The sequence below is a fragment of the Protopterus annectens genome, chromosome 5.part0 (genome assembly GCF_019279795.1).
Source record: "Protopterus annectens isolate FY-2018-M chromosome 5.part0, PAN1.0, whole genome shotgun sequence".
NCBI lineage: Eukaryota > Metazoa > Chordata > Ceratodontiformes > Protopteridae > Protopterus > Protopterus annectens.
The window spans coordinates 260,906,494-260,919,026 of record NC_056735.1 but is presented as its reverse complement, the minus strand read 5'-3'; the positions used below and the strand labels follow the sequence as shown (position 1 = coordinate 260,919,026).

Below are 12,533 nucleotides of genomic sequence, written 5' to 3'. Positions count from 1 at the left end.
GCAACGTCAAGTACACTGCCTACGACTTACTTCAGGAATCCTCTAAAATAAGATGAAAGTTGGAAGGACAAAGCAGTGGTCCAAGTAGCAGCATGCTATAAGCAATTTTTTAAATCATGCAAAGATTAAATGGAATCTAAAAGCACAAAAAGATCAAAAGCCTGTTGGCAAAGTGCACCCTTCTCCATAGAAATACACCCAGGTTACATTTCTTATTCTTTGTCCAAGTTCCTTCTCTAAAGAGGCATTAAGGAGTTAGAAATTGAGTTCTACTGCATTTTCAGAGGTATGAAGCATTCCAGTGAGACTTGTGATTAGCAAGGTCCAACTTTTAACCATGCTACTAGACACATTTTGCACTTCTAATTTAAAACAAATTCCAGTGCATATCACCTCAGGATCAATGTTCTTCAGCTGGGCATTAATCCAACAACAGGTATGAATAACTGCTTAGCTATCACAATAAACGTTTTTTATGTCTTTCACATTTAGATTCAAATCCATGACGATGTAACAAAACTACTGCAACAGAGTTAAAGACCAACATTATCTTACAATCCTGCATACCAACACCTTTCACCATAATAGGTAAGCAAAACTCTAAAAATACCCTGTGGAGCGCCATCTGCTGGAGGCTGTACTATTTCTTCTGAAATACTCCCCTCCACATCAGCTTTTATGGGGGATACTTCATCTTCATCACATTTTTCCACTGCTTGAGTTAAGGTGCCTTCCACACTCTTGAGTGCTTCTTGTGTTACAGACTGTTCCTGTGTAGACAATGTCTGCTTGGGTTCTGGACCAGCATCATCTAGGTGCTGGGATTTAGCCTGTGACTGAGAGATTTGTTCAAATAATGGTTTATCAGTCTTTTTATAAGTGGTCCCTCGACTTGTTCTGCTTACTTCATCCCTTTCTTTTATCTGTAGGTCAAAGGCTCCATGGTCATTCTGCATTTCATTTTTGCGTGAAACTGCAGACAACTTTCTAACAACTTCCTTTTCATCTGCAAGAATAGTAGTTTCATAGGACTCCCTCTGCCTACTGGATCTAGAGAACTTGTCCCCCAACTTCTGTGGCATTTCATGGGTTGGTGCATCCTTCCCTTTTGTTAATGGCTCTTCAACAAGAGGCTGCTTTAGCACTTGATTGCTCAAACTGCTTTGCTTTACAGAAAGGAACTCTCGTGTTGGGAATTCAACTTTGGTCTTAATAGAAATATCTACTACAGTCCCTTCGTAGTCCGAATCAGAATCTGAACTGGAATCAGAGTCTGAACTAGAGGAAGACTCTCCTTCATTTACATATCTCCTGTCTTCATCTTTAGCAGGAATGCCACTAGAAGAAACACCTATACCTGATGCAACAACCTTATGGTCTTGTTCTTTTGTCACAGCTGTTCCAGCTATAAGCAGCGACCAGGGCTCATGCTTTGGGAAATCAACAAAGGATTTAAAGGCAAGCAGCTTAACCCTTTCTTCAGGGCTATACACTGGTCCCTGTAGCTTCTCATTTAATGGTACTGACAAACTAGGCACTCTGTGAAGGAATTCAACCGAGGTCTTCTTTGACAAAAACTTCCCTCTTTCTTCATCTGTAATTGTTAAGGCTTCATCAGGATTTGTACTAGCTATGGCCTCACCTGTGGTTGAAGCTGAAGGATGAGGAACTGATGACTTTTTAGGAACCTCAACTTCTTTTTTGCTTGCCTGAAGCCTTGCCCTCTCCACGGGGGCCACTACATCTAGGAAATGGCATAAAAAGGAATAGTATCACTTAATATGGAAAACATACATACCTTAGTACTTTTTAAAATTAAAATCAACTACAAAACAGGTTTAAAAGGAGACAATCAAGCAGTGCTGGATAAAAGACAGGGTTGTAAAAACAAAAGCACTGGATATGAATAGCACAGTCTACCACCTGCATACTGAAGAATCTGCAAGTCACTTAACATGCTTGTTTGTGTTCTCTCGCTCTTTCCGAGAAAGAGCTTGTAATCTTAGTGGACCTTAGCCATCCACAGAATTAAAACAAAATGTATATAAAAGCAAGCAAACATAAATCACCATCACAGTCTCTCTTACTCGTGCACAACACCTGCAATAAACTTTTTTCCAACTACACATGTACTGCACACAGAGAAGATAGATAATGGCTCACTACGAATGTGTTCTTTAGACAGCAAATCTTCTGAGTCACTACTCTTCTGTCTCTATCTAACAAGCAAGCAAGCAAGAATCTAAACCACACCACTTGCTAAACAACTGTATTCCAAGACAACTGTTAACTACATTCCCCAGACTACTGTGAAAGCTTCGGTCACAAAAATGGAAAGTTGAGTACAGCAATTAAGATATTAGACAGAACGTCTCTATCCTGCCTTACCAGGACACCTGCCAATATCAATGGACTGTGTGACTAGCCATGCACAAACTATAAGCAACAAGAAAAATCATTCAGACTGTCTGATCACGAAACCATTTTGGCACTGGTGATGGTGGCAGCAATTGCAGTGTAGTTGTATTGGCTTTAGGTGTGTAAACAAACTAAAAAAACTCTCACTTCCCGCAACGACAATCCGAAATATCCACAAAACAATAAGAAGCAGAGTCCAAGCAGACCGTTATAATGATTTATTGTAAAACAAACATTAGCACTTTTGGGTAGTTATTTTCCCTATAATGGTTAGACGTATTATCAGCACAGTCAGAACTGGCCTTTCATTTTTGAAACAAGCAGGACTCTTAGTAGATGGTTTGCATATTTTTTTCTATATAGAGCATCCAGTGATTCCCCTATTTAAAGCTTTGCCCAAAATGCAAAAGAATATTTTACCTCCCCCTATGAGGCCTACAGTTTCAGGCAGGGGATGGATAACTGAACATATATCCATATGGGTGGAAAATAAGTTGAAAGCGTTAGTACCATTGTTTCCTAGAACTTTAAGGGATTCAGGTCAGTTTTTAAATAATTTGTATGAGGTCCGTCAGGATCTAGATTTAAGTAAGATTCTATTGGTGAGTTTAGACGTTAATAACTTGTTCATGGTCATCAGCAATGAATATGGCTTGAATGCCATTAAAGAAGTTTTATACTGGAAGAAGATCTATGATGACAATACTAATACTTTAATATTGGAAGCGTTGAAGCTGGTATTTGAAAACAAAATTTTCTTATGCAATGGGCTACATTATAGGCAAAAACAGGGTGTAGTCATGGGTACACCCTGTGCAAACTCCTACGCTAATTTAGTATTAGCTTTTTGGCAGGAACAAACAATATTTGGTCATAACCATCAATGGAAGGAAGCTTTGATTTATTATGTGAGATTTGGTGACGATTTTTTTTGCTGTGGGGGCAAGAAGCTGAAAAATTAACATGCTTTGCACATTACATGGAAAGTACTACTAGCTTCTTAAGATTTATAACTACCCTTAGTGAAAATACTACAGATTTTTTAGATATTACTCTGACAAAGAATCTCACGGGGAAATTGGATACAACCTTACATAGAAAGGCATGTTGGAGGAATCACTACCTGGACTCCCAGAGCATGCACATCCTAGGCATACATTCGAGAATATAGTAATGGGACAAGGGCATAGACTATCACGATTAGGCACAGATTTGGGTACTTTTATGAAAGAGCTGGATGCGTTACATGGGCATTTGGCTAATAGGGGTTATTCCCAAGAATTGATAGCTAAGGGGAAATACGTAGTTTTACATAACAGGAATGGTAGGTCTAAGCCTTGGTTCTCACATAATCGAGGATCAGCATCAAATACATCAAAGAGATGTCCTAAAAATGATAATAGGTCTAGGATAATGCTCAGGTACAGTAATAACATATATGGCATATGTGATATTAGGCAAAGGTGGAAGATCCGTAGGAGTGATGAGGGACAAATTGAATGCTGAACCTAGTTTTACGTTTAAATGGAACAGTAATTTAAAAGATTTACTTTGCCGTGAAGCAGACATGACATTTAGAAAGAAAAATATGTTGGCCTCAAACAGACTAAGAACCTTTCCATGAATGCATTGTAAAGCTTGTGCATTTATAAATAGTCAAAATTACTTTATACATCCCATTACTAATAGAAGGTATACTTTTGAATTCTATGCAGATTGCCATAATGAAAATTTGATTTATTTGGCACTATGTAGGTCTTATCCCAGTTTATGTGGGCAAGACCAATTGCAAGTTTAAGACTAGAATTTTAAACCATCTATCCTCTATTAGACTAAAGGATGAACATAATGCTTTGTACCAGCATGTTGCACATTTTCCTGATCATACTTTCTCCTTTATGGTATTGCATATAATTAGGATGAATAAAAGAGGGGGTGATGTCGTGAATATAACAGAATGCACTGAAGTGCAATGGATTATAGAACTGGCGGCTGACAGTCATCCTGGGAAAAACAGCTCTATCCCTTTAAAACCAGCCTTAAAAAAGAGGCGGGTTAAACAATGCTTATGATTGGTTGTTTTTTAATTTAATTGATATTTTATTGTTATTTAACGTTTTTTATTTGTAGCAGTTTTTATCGTCTGAAGAAGGGTTTATACCCGAAAGCGCCAATGCTTGTTTTACAATAAATTAATATAACGGTCTGCTTGGACTCTGCTTCTTATTGTTTTGTGGCTTTAGGTGTGTACATGGCAATCAGAGGAAAACAGATTCTGACATATAGAAAAATAAATGGCAAAGAGGGGAAACTGCAACCAACAGTAGACAAATGCTGTAGAGGAGGACAAAACTATTAACCAGGCTCATACAAAACAGCAGCTTACCATCGTGCTATACACAAAAAGTCACCAAACCAAAGAGTCTTCTAAGAAATTATTTAGACACATGCCGGCAACAGAGTCATATTAGTCTTAACAGATCTACGACATAGTCAGTGTTTACCTATCATTCTGACAACAAACTGTTAATTCATACTGTACTAACAGCAGCTTAGATATACAGATTTACATTTAAGTGTAAGTGTTGGGCAATGCTGTAATTCCACTGCATTTTTTAATCTACTTATAAAATTAAAACAGAAAAACAGATTCTAAACAGAAGATTCATTAAAGCAAAAGTACAATTGTGTACACTGACACTAAATGTAGATGTTCAAGTGTATTCACTGTTGCAGTCATCACATTTGGGTTATCCCTGTCTGGGTAGCCCTCAGCTGGCTCGAACACCAGAGGCTTAGTATTTCTACGTTGGTTGCTGTCGCTTCAGGACTGACGTCAGGTCGTCAGTAGTACAAAGTAAGGTAGCCAACGCCATTACATCAATTTTTCTTGCCCTAACCGTCAAGAGGCCCCAAGTGGGAGCCAGGATATGGTGGAAGAACCCCACCAGTAGAAAGTAAATACCAAAAAGTTTCTTGTAAGGACAGAGAGAGAAGAAAAGGGGGGTGGAGGGAGGGAAACCAGGACTGCAACAGTGAATACACACAAACATCTACATTTATGGTAAGTGTACACAACTGTACTATGCTCTTTGTGTTTCACTGTTGCAGTCATCACATTTGGGTTGATTCCCAAAGCTGAGGAAAAGGGTGGAGGCAGTCAAGGAGACTAGGGGCTGGCTATGATGCCCTGCAAGACTGCAGTGGCAAAGCCTGCCCTGGATTTGGAGAAGATAGGCAGGTGGCAATGCTTGGTGAAGGTGTGAACAGATATCCATGTGGCAGCCTCCAGGTTGTCCCTGGTGGGGACTCTGAGGAAAGCTGCAGAGGTGGAGGCTGCTCTGGTAGAGTGAGTCGTGACCCCCTTAGGGGGAGGTTTCCTGTGTTGTTTGTAACAGAAATGGATGCAGTGTGCTATCCAATTTGAAATGGTTTGTGTGGATATGGCTTTGCCCTCTGCCCCTGCAGCAAAGCTGACTAGCAATTGATCAGTCTTTCTGAATTATTTAGTCCTGTCTAGATAGAATCTGAGCTGTCTGTGCATATCTAGAGAGTACAGGATCCTTTTCCCCTTGTTTTGTGGGTTAGGGAAAAAGGTGGGCAAATGAATGGATTGGTTGAGAGCCACACTGGACACCACTCTGGGCATGAAAGATGGGTTACGTCCTGAGGGACACCCTGTCAACATGGAAGATGATGAAGGGCTCTACAGCCATGAGTGCTTATAGCTCGGATACTCTTCTGGCTGAAGTGATGGTCAGAACCTTTAACTCTGCTAAAGATGCCGGTTCAAAGGAGGGCAAGGTGAGCTTTTCCAACACAAAGTTTAGGTCCCAAGCTGGGGTGGGTGCTCTTCTTGGTGGCCTGAAGTTGCTAGCCCCTCTTAGGAACTGTTTGATCAGAGGGTGTGAGAAAAGTGGGTGCTCAGTGTTGAAATGAGCAGAGATAGCAGAGGTATGAATTTTAATAGAGGAAAAGGAGAGACCACTGTGTAACAGGTCAGCTAGGTAATCCAGGATGAGAGGTAGGGAGGGCTGTACCGTATTGGCTCCCTTAGTCTGAATCCAGATGCAGAACCTTTTCCATTTGTCAGCATAAGACTTTCTGGTTCTAGGGCGTCTAGCCTCACGTATAACATCTAGAACCTGTTTACTGAGGCTGGCAGTTTGAGGGGTGGTCAGGGAATAAGCCAGGCTGCCAAATTGAGAATAAGCCAGGCTGCCAAATTGAGGGTCTGCAATTGGGGATGCATGAATTCTCTTTCCCTCTGGGTCAGGAGGGTTGGGGTCTGAGGGAGATGCCATGGTGGCAGTGGGGACAGGCTGCGCAGCAGTGGGTACCAGTGCTGGCGAGGCCAGTCTAGAGCAATCAGAATTGTTCTTGGTTTTTCCTCCCTTATTTTGAGCAGTATCCTGGGTATGAGAGATGGTGGGGGAATTGCACAGACCGAGAGGTTGACCCAGGGGAAGGATAGGGCATCCACTTTCCAGGCCCTGCAGTGAGGCTCCCTGGTGCAGAACTTGCTGAGCTGATGATTGGAGTGGGAAGCAAAGAGGTCAACCTTTGGGGTGCCCCATTTCTGAATTATTAGGGTGAAGGTTCTTTGGTCTAGCTGCCTCTCGTGTGGGTCCAGAAGATTTCTGCTTAAGTTGTCTGTCAGAGAGTTTAGACAGCCTGGCAGGAATTGTCCTAACAGGTGTAGTTGCACGGCTGAGGCTCTGTGCCAAAGGGTCATGGCGAACCTGCATAGAGGGTAGGAGTGAGTCCCTCCCTGCTTGTTAATATACCACATCACAATGGTGTTGTCTGTTTTGATAAGGAGAGCCCCTGGGGAGAAAAGGGACCTGGAAGCTGTCAATGCGTGCTGGAAAGCTAACATCTCTTTTTGGTTGATGTGCAGATGTATTTTGCTGTGGGCTTCATTGGCCCTGTATGCACCTGTCGTCCAGGTGTGCACCCCAGGCATAGTCCGATGTGTCTGTGGAGAGGGTCATGGCGGTGGGGGGTGGTGAGAAAGGTAGCTCCTTGTTGTCTAGCATATGGAATGAGTAGAATGCAAGATGCCATGAACCCCAGAGCTTTCAGGATTTTCCTTAAGGATAACTAGGGTCTGGTGGCTAGTTGAGAGAAGCAGGCTGTCAGGCAAGTTTGCTTTTCTGGTGTAAGGAGTGCGATCTGGGATGCTGTGTCCAGGCTTGCTCCCAGGAATACAATCGTTTGCGTGGGTACTAGTTTGGATTTCTTTTTGTTGATAGTGTACCCTAGGGAGGTCAGTAGGGACTTTACAATGACCAGGTGCTTGAGCAGCTTTTCCTGACTGTCTGCCTGAATTAGGCAGTCGTCTAAGTAGGGGTAAATTTGTATATTTCTTTGTCTGAAAAAGGCAATGGCGGGAGCCACACATTTAGTGAAAACTCTGGGAGCAGTAGATAAGCCAAAGGGAAGTGCAGAGAATTGACAGTGCAGAGATCCTGCCCTGAAACATAGATATTTCCTGCAGGATTCCCTAATAGGAATGTGGAGGTATGCCTCTTTTAGGTCTAGGGTGGCTAGCCATGCATTCTTGGAAAGCATAAGTAGTAGTTGCTGGAGGGTGAGCATTTTGAATTTTGGTGTCACCAGGAAAGTGTTTAGAATGGATAGATCGAGGCTAGGGCACCAGGTGCCCTCTTTTCTGGGTACCAGGAAAAGTCTGGAGTAGAAACCATGGCCTATCTGTTCTGCAGGAACGTGCTCTATTAACCTCACAGAAAGCAGGGAAAGGACTTGCTTTTTCGCCTCTGCCCACTAGTTTGGAGGAAGATCTGGGAACCCTTTTGGGGTTGGAAGAGTGTGGAAAGAAAATCTGTATCCCTGGCCAATATGTTGAGGAACCAGCGGTCGTTGGTAATGGTGCCCACGTGCTTGCATGGAAGTGCAGGTCGGCAGAGGGAGGGGTTGAAGAGTCATTATAAGTTTTTACCACAAGGGGGTGGCTTTGCACTCCCTGGTTTTGAAGTGGAGGAACTCCATTGCTTTCATCTCTGCATTCCCTGTGGGCTGAGCTGACCTGGAGGGGGCAGGAAAGGACCAGTGCTTGGAGGGGCAATGCCTACTGAACCTGGGTGGCTGGATATGTAGGAAATCCTTAACTGTCTGCATAGATTTATCTTTTTCTTTCGTTTTTTTTAAGACCTCCTCTGCCTTGGTGCATCCATTAATTTAGATTTGACATGGTCTGGCAAGGGCTGTTCCTTAAACCAAGCATGCCTTCTAAGGACAGAACCGGTGACTGCTGCCCTGCAAGAAGCTTCTAGGGCATCAAAACCACAGTCTAAGGTGTGGTTAGTTACTTGACTTGCAGAATGCATCAACTCTTGTAACTCTATTTTCTGCACAAGCAGGAAAGGATGATATTTTTTTGTTTGAGGAGTTTCATGGTATGTTGCTGAACTTTTAGCATATGGAACTGACAACTTAGTTCTCTAATAGCAAGAGTAGCAGAGGTGTATACTTTTTTAACCCCATCTGTCTAGTGCTCGGGAATCCCTATCTGAGGGGTGGGATTCTTAGCAGAAGTTGCTTTAATTCCTTTAGGGCCTTGAGAAATAACCTCGGGGTCAGCAGTAGGATTTTTGAAAATAAATTTGTGCGAGTCAGGGATTCTGTAATATCTGTCAGGTTTTCTGGGTGCAGGAGGGAGGGTGTCAGGAGTCAAACTAGATTCCATGAAAACATCATCCACAATATCCAGGACAGGGAATGGCCAGGGGTCTATGCTGTGGAAGATCTAAGAATTCTCTGAGTCTCTTTTTAGACTGAGGGTAGTCCTGACATTCCCATTGGAAATGCTCCCTTAAAGTATGAAGGGTTTCCCCAATGGAAAAGTCCTCAGGTGGAGAGGCTGAAGGAATGGATTCCTCTGCATCAGAATCCTCATAAGCAGAGAGGGGTTACATGTCTTCATATTCAGATGCATCAGAGTCATCAGACTCCTGTTCAGATAACACTACTGGGGATGTATCTCTTTCTTTTGGAAGGGGTAGCTTGGCTTCCCCTGATCAGCATTATAAGGCCTTCCGTCATTTTAAGCATTTGAGACTAAGGCAAGGAAGCAGGTGTCTGAGATTGGGTCATTGGTTTCTTGGGCGTGGTATGTACCCTGGGCCTTAGAAACTCTGTAGTTTTCAAAAGAACGGTAGACACGAAAGAAGTCATCAGTTTGTGTTGAGAATCGGTTGTGCAAAGTACTTCCTCAGAGGACAGTGCCTGCTCAGCGGCTCGGACCCATCCAAGGTAGAGACAACCACAGGATCCCTAGTCGAAGAAGAGTTTTGCGGCATACCGAACTCCGAAAGGGTCTTGGTAGCGGCCTGCGAATCCACAGAAGCAGGCATCAGGGGCTGCGAAAGTGCCTCACTGAGGACCGCAAATGATGACTAGCTTAACAGAAGCGTCGTCGGTAGGTTTGGACCTGTGCGGTCTGTCTCTGTCTTTATCCTTGTGCTTTTTTGGAAGATCTGCTGTTGGATGGCTTACCAAAGACATATCGGAATTCGAAGACCGAGCGAAAATATCTAGCTTCGGGCTCCTTGGCAAGAAAGACTGATGTAATGGCACTGGCTGCCTTACTTTATACTACTGACGACCTGACGTCAGTCCTGAAGCGACAGCAACTGACGCAGAAATACTAAGCCTCTGGTATTCGGGCCGGCCAAGGGCTACCCTGGCAGGGATAACCCAAATGCGATGACTGCAACAGTGAAACACGAAGAACATTAAAAATTTTTACAAACAGTGCAGAACTTGGCTTCTAGGCTACTTGTGTTGGTATCAGCATATTACATCTCTTCTTTATAGCCTGCACCGACTTAGTGTGCATTAGAGTAAACTCAGTTAACCGGCATCCACAGGGATTGATAGATGTCAGATAACTGTAGTTTCTGGTTGTGTGAGTGTTACTATTAAAAATAGGCTAATACTGTACCGTATACTATTTGTTTGGTTTGACTTAGGTTGGAGAGAGAGGAAATTTACTCCTATCTTCCTTTTTAAAACTCTAAAAATGTAAGGTATGTTTCTGTGTGTGTATGAATGCAGAAAGTACAACACATGAAAATTGTACTGTATTTCTTCATTTTTTTTTTTTCTGATTGCTTGAGTTCTGGTTAACTGAGTGTTTACTGTACAAGGTCATCTATAAAGTCTTAGTGTTACTTTACGTGTCCATTCATGACCTGGGTCTCTCCTATCTGAAGGCACTTACTGTGCCTTAGTTGCCAGGCCTGGGTTTTGCAATCTCCCTCTAAAGGTCTAGTGGCAATTCCACAGGAGCATCTTGTAACATCTAGATTTAATTTGTTTTCTTATCAGGCACCTCACATATAGAATTTGTTACAGTGGTGGCTGAGGGAGTGCCCTTTGCTGGCTACTTTCAAGAAGGCATTTAAAATTTATATTTTGATATAGCATATGATGGTCTGAGGGGAACAGATTAAATGACTACATTAGTTTACTTAATTTTGTTGTTGTGTCTTTCAGCTTTTCCCGGTTAGGGGTTGCCACAGCGGAACTCCGGTCCGCTAATGACTGGCAGTAGATTTTTACGTGCCGAGTTGCCGGCCCTGATGTATCACTAAAATCATTATCTTATTTATTTTGTGTTAGTAGCATTTATATACTCTCTATTTATTCAGTTATTGCTATAGAACTTTATGAAAAGAACAATAAAGCAGACTAAGCATATACAACCTTTATTTACAGTGATTTTGTTTTTATTATAAGACAAACAAAATGTAAAGTATGCTGACAAACGTTGACCAAGAGACCTAGAATGTGCAATGCTTTAACTGCAAGTTCCTACCGAGTTGCCCCCAATGCCTCTATGAGCCTCTTCATACATCATGCCCTACTGAGTCCCTGACTTTTTTTTTATATGCTCTGCTGAGCTGCTGGCTTTAATAAAGTATGAATAATTACCGAGTCAGTCACATAAGCTCATCTTTCCAAATGGCACTGAAATGCTTCTCTCTCTCTCTACAATACCTTCTCAGTTGCACTGCAACTACTTGTTTTCTAATAAACTCTGCGTGCTCACACACATCACATCTTTCCTTCAATAAGTCTTAATATGCATATCTTTTGAATACTTCCAAAGTCCTTTTTCAAGTCATCATAATAAATCTTCTCTGGACATTAAGAGATACAGCAGCTACAACTGAACAAAAAAATCACTAGCATTCTTAAACACTTGCCTTAACATTCCTCACATCCACAGGGCCCTAGCAATATAACCCATTACCCTGTTGGTCTTGACCACAACCCCTTTATGCAGTACCAACTGGTTCAGTCTTAGGAGGATAACTCTTTGGTCCCTTTCTTCCATCACATCAGGTCCCCTCCAAAAGACACAAACCCTGACATTTCTCCCATAAAAATGAATTCCTTTGATTTCTAAGAGGTAGAAAACTCACACGTACTTCTAGCCCATGCTGGCCTACCACATCCCCATATCAAACTACTACCCCGATTATTTGTGTTACCCAAGCATACATGACTACATAAATCACCAAAACAAATATTGGATTTTTTTTAATTCCTTCAATGCCTATTAGGCCAGCAACATTCCCATTCCCACTTCAGTACTTGCTCCATTTACCAAGTAATTTTCTTCAAAGCCAGTGTCCACTAATAAAGTTAAAACACTCCATGGTTCAACCACTTTTTATGAAAATAAACTCAGTAAAATTTGTAAATCAAGTCCATTTCTACTTCTATTCTCCCTAAATTATAATCTACCTTTTTTCCTTACACTCCTTTTTTATTGTAGTGTGAAAAGACCAAGGCTTATCACTCTTCCCATTTCATATATCATTTTGACAAACCTAACTACCTCTTTCACTTTGAAAGCCAGTGGAACTATATACAATGCTCTAAACAAGATCTTTACTCTGTGTGATTATGGCCTTAGGTAAAATGCTAAACCCTATGAATTTACACACCAGGATTTAATTAATCTGATTGGCAAATCTGTAATTTTTCATGCTAAAAAGTTCCTCAAGTACTTAGTTAAGGAAGCGTGTGATGAGTGGAGACCCAAGGAGAAAAGCTCCAATACAATAAAATACAAATAATTC

At 41.8% G+C, this 12,533-nt stretch overlaps 1 protein-coding gene across 3 annotated transcripts in view; it reads right to left on the bottom strand.

Annotated features, from left to right (window-relative positions):
* The window catches only part of NDUFV3 (NADH:ubiquinone oxidoreductase subunit V3), a 270,469-nt gene that overhangs the window by 107,890 nt on the left and 150,046 nt on the right, over positions 1–12,533 (bottom strand). For all 3 annotated transcript variants that reach the window (XM_044072231.1, XM_044072232.1, XM_044072233.1), the window contains exon 3: positions 611–1,744. In XM_044072231.1, the coding sequence (XP_043928166.1) occupies positions 611–1,744 (1,134 nt within the window). The remainder of the gene's footprint in view (positions 1–610; positions 1,745–12,533) is intronic.